Source organism: Sinocyclocheilus anshuiensis, unplaced genomic scaffold (assembly GCF_001515605.1).
Source record: "Sinocyclocheilus anshuiensis isolate Anshui unplaced genomic scaffold, SAMN03320099.WGS_v1.1 scaffold724, whole genome shotgun sequence".
NCBI classification, from domain to species: Eukaryota; Metazoa; Chordata; class Actinopteri; order Cypriniformes; family Cyprinidae; genus Sinocyclocheilus; species Sinocyclocheilus anshuiensis.
In genome coordinates, this window is record NW_015555740.1 from 1 (window position 1) to 3965 (window position 3965).

Below are 3965 nucleotides of genomic sequence, written 5' to 3' on the forward strand. Positions count from 1 at the left end.
ATGTATAAAAACAACAGCAACAACAAATGAAAATTATTCTCACTTTATAATGACTTTAAGTGATTAACAATTTCACCACTCATATTTACAGATCCACTGCAACACGAACCTAGTTTTATTTTCAGCATTTTAACACATTGTTTCTTCTTCTGACCTCTCTACTCCCTACAAACTATAATTAATTAATTTGTTCGATATATTTTATTTAATATGTATGAATGAAGCTGTAACATCTCAGACTGCATCTGTAAAACATCAACTCAATTCCCACTATTTTATTTGATTTTATGATGAATATATATGAATACTGTTTTCTTGCACTGTTACTCATAAATGAATCTGAATAGTTCATAAAGGTGAATTTACCTCCTCTGCCAGATCCAAAGGTGAAGAACAGGAGGATGAATTGAAATGCAGGTAGAATATTAAAGCTTATACCAACCAGAACACCGAATATAGTAAGTATCCGTTCACTTAATTTGTTAATGAATCTAGCCAACAACTGTATCAGAGGAAAAAAAAAAGGATACAACGTTTGACTTGGTTTTAAACTAATGTCATGAAATGTTATCGTGACAGACAAAGAATCAGTGCAGGGCTAAACTAATTTCACTAATAGGTTCAGTTCTCTCTCCATATTTATCTATCTATCTATCTATCTATCTATACAATTGCTGTCACCTTGTAGAATCTGCAAAATCTTAAGTGATATTATAGTTTTTATATTTGCACTTTTAAGAAACACTATTAATCTGATAAAGTATGATTTCACAGCACACACTCATCAGAGGTAATTGACTAAAATATTTATAAAGAAATACTTACAGTATATGATATAGAGGAGGTTTAGCAGAAGCACTATAACAAAGAGGACTGGTATCACGATACTCTCAAATCCGGTATAACTTATACTTTTGTCCCAGGCATATTTAAACAGAACTTGAAGAAAGCAAAAGATTATAGTGTGATATGTTTTGTGTAACATTTAATGCAGGTTGTTTATTAATTGGCTTGTGTAGTTTATGAAAAAGATGATAAAATCACAGAGATTCAGCAATGAACACATGCAGAATCAATTAAACATGTGAAATGTTACGTTTTAGATTTGCTGTAAATTGTTCACCATATTACATAATTTAAAACTGTTAATATGCGCTTTAATGTGCATGACAAATTACCTGAATAAAAGACAGCTGAGAAAACTATGTATTCTGCTCTAAAACTATATTTCAAAATCCATGTTTTATTGTTGCCTGTAAAACATTCAAGATGAAGTAATTACACAAATGCCAATAAAACATTAAGTATTTTTAATGGAACATTCATTCAACTATTTTGGATGAATTAAATGAATCATACCTGTGAACTCGTGTACATATGGAGCCGCCCAGAGCACCATGAGAGGCCTCAGAAAATAAAGAGCACAACAAGAGACTGACTCAAACAAAGATCCTGAAACAAAACCAGATATTAGTAATTCCTGTAATAAGTATTTGAGTGATAAGATGTATTGATAAACAATCAGTAGTGAAACACTCACCTTCAGAAACGCCCCAGAGGACAAAAGCAAGAAACATCAGAATATTTGGACAGAAAACTAGAAACAGATGAAGTCCTACCTCTACATCTAGAGATAAATGACAAAATAACTCAAATTCAGTCACATGGTAAATGTAGTAAAATTAAATAAATTAAATAAAATTGCAGCACTTCTTTAAACTTGCAATTAGCATAATATGTCACTAGAGGGCGATAAGTATGCAACAGCGTGAGAATACCATCATGGAGAGATGCAAAGCAGGTAGTAAAATCCCTCAAAATTCAAAAATGGGGACATTCCATAGACTTCTATAGTTTTTATAATAAACTAATTATAAATGCTATGCTCACCCTAACCTCCTCAGAAAATATTCTGCATTTTTTTAAATAATTAAAAAAAGTACACAAAACAAAACACAAAATATGATTGAGGTATACACACAAACACAGGCTTTTCACTCTGTTTCACCATGTCAGTCTGCGATTTGTTTCTAATTTGAAACTGGTCCGAGTGTTTTGTTTCTTCAGCTGCAGCAAGAGTTTCTTTCTCATGTCCTGCATCAAAGATGCCTTTGTGGTTAAAATTCACACCAAAAAAAAAGGGTATTCTTAAATTCCAAATATGTGTTTTGTTGTAATCTTGTAACAATGATGAATTAATTATCATATTATAATAGAATTTGGTTTCTGAAGCAAAAACCAATAATAAATAGACATTTATTTTCAGTGTGGTGTTAAAAAAAAAAAAAACTAAAATCAGATAAAAGATTAATTAAGCCAGTTTAAACATCATCACCATTATTATTATTAATATTATTATTATACACACTCCTTTATCATACTTGTTATACACATACCGTTATTATGTGATGTGCAGTAGATCAAACAGAAGAGCAGAAGTGCAGATCCAGACGCAGTAATACAGAAAATTAACATTATTATGTCTAAAGTAGAGAAACCTGTAAACACAGACACCAGTTACTGAACGGCAGAGCCGCAACCACCATAGGCGAACATCATATAACCTACTGCAGTCTATTTCGCTATTTATAGGGTGACAAAAACGGTGCTCGTCAAAATGATTAAGATGTCAGTGTCAAAATAATTGAAATGGATCAAATCAAAGGTGACTAATTTTACTATTTACGAACTAAACAGTTAACTTGTTTACAATAGAAATGTTAAACGAACAACAATATCCAGGGAAGCAAAATACTCAACATTTCTCAAATTCCACCATTTTTAAAGGAAAATAGTGATTCTGAACCATTTACATGATTCATGTTATGTAGGCTTTAACGTATCACTGTTTTACAGTTTTTCTCAGTGGCTTTGGTGCATTTCTCAGATCAGAAATTAAATTATCAAAACTACTTGTTCAACCTCCACATCATCTAGTCACATGTGCACACCATAAAAGCAGTTTCTCATTCTTTTGAACAAGCTGTGATTGCTTTGGTACATCCATGCAACTGATTATGTACATTTGTCTGCGGTTTCCTACATTATCAGTTGCTATTGTCATGTTGCTCAAAATGTATTATATAGTTCTCTGTGCAATTGTCTTAACCCTCAAAACATCTAGGCATTAGTTCATCGTATAAGTCATTAAATGCAAAATGGTTGATCTAGTTGTCATAAACTGTCAAGCATATTTTCTACACATTTCTATTAGACTTTTTGTAAATTTGCCATGACTTGTGCAGGTGAATCTTGACTTTCACTAATAAAGAGAATAAGGATCAGCTAATGATAAACCAGTTCTCTGAAATTGCTCAAAGGTGCATCTCATGGACCTTCAGTTGGAAAGCATATATAGACAGAGGACAACACAAGAGTTACAGATTCTGACAATGGATGAACATCCAGAAAACGATCAGGGTCAACAATCGAGAGGAAGAAGAGGACTAAGGATGCATGGTGGAAGGGTACAGAGGCAAAACAGAGGAAGAGGCCAAGGACAGAGGCGCATATCAGATGAAATAAGGGCCACTATTGTGGACCATGTTGTCAATCAATGGCTGAGGTGGATTTTCTGTGTTTGCCTTTCTAATTTTGTATTTTTGCCTTTGTGCCCATATTTCTTTTCTTTTCTATATCACAATGACGTTGAATCCTATCCAGTCTCTTTCAATCACTATCCCGCATACAGTAATGTGTAAATTTGTACTTTTGAAATGGATATATGGCATACATAAGAAGTGCAGCCTTCTGCATTTCAATACAGCACGGTAATCCATAGTGTGGTGCTGTTTGTACACATTGTTTTGAGAAATGCACATACTTCTTTGCCAATATTGAGGACGATTCGAGAAATGCACCAAAGCTACTAAGAAAAACGTCTCGGTTACATATGGTAACCCTCGTTCCCTGAAGGAGGGAACAGAGACGTCACGTCGGATGACCGACGAATTGGGATCTCGCTT

General features: G+C 33.4%; 1 protein-coding gene across 1 annotated transcript in view; it reads right to left on the reverse strand.

Moving 5' to 3' along the window:
- Positions 1–339: 339 nt before the first annotated feature.
- The window catches only part of LOC107673185 (selection and upkeep of intraepithelial T-cells protein 2-like), a 5888-nt gene continuing 2262 nt past the window's right edge, over positions 340–3965 (reverse strand). Inside the window, exons 4-9 of the mRNA XM_016466684.1 lie at positions 2397–2498; positions 1541–1627; positions 1360–1452; positions 1179–1253; positions 826–939; positions 340–502 (exon numbers count right to left, since the gene is read on the reverse strand). Coding sequence (XP_016322170.1) covers positions 492–502; positions 826–939; positions 1179–1253; positions 1360–1452; positions 1541–1627; positions 2397–2498 — 482 coding nt within the window. The 3' untranslated portion in view covers positions 340–491. The remainder of the gene's footprint in view (positions 503–825; positions 940–1178; positions 1254–1359; positions 1453–1540; positions 1628–2396; positions 2499–3965) is intronic.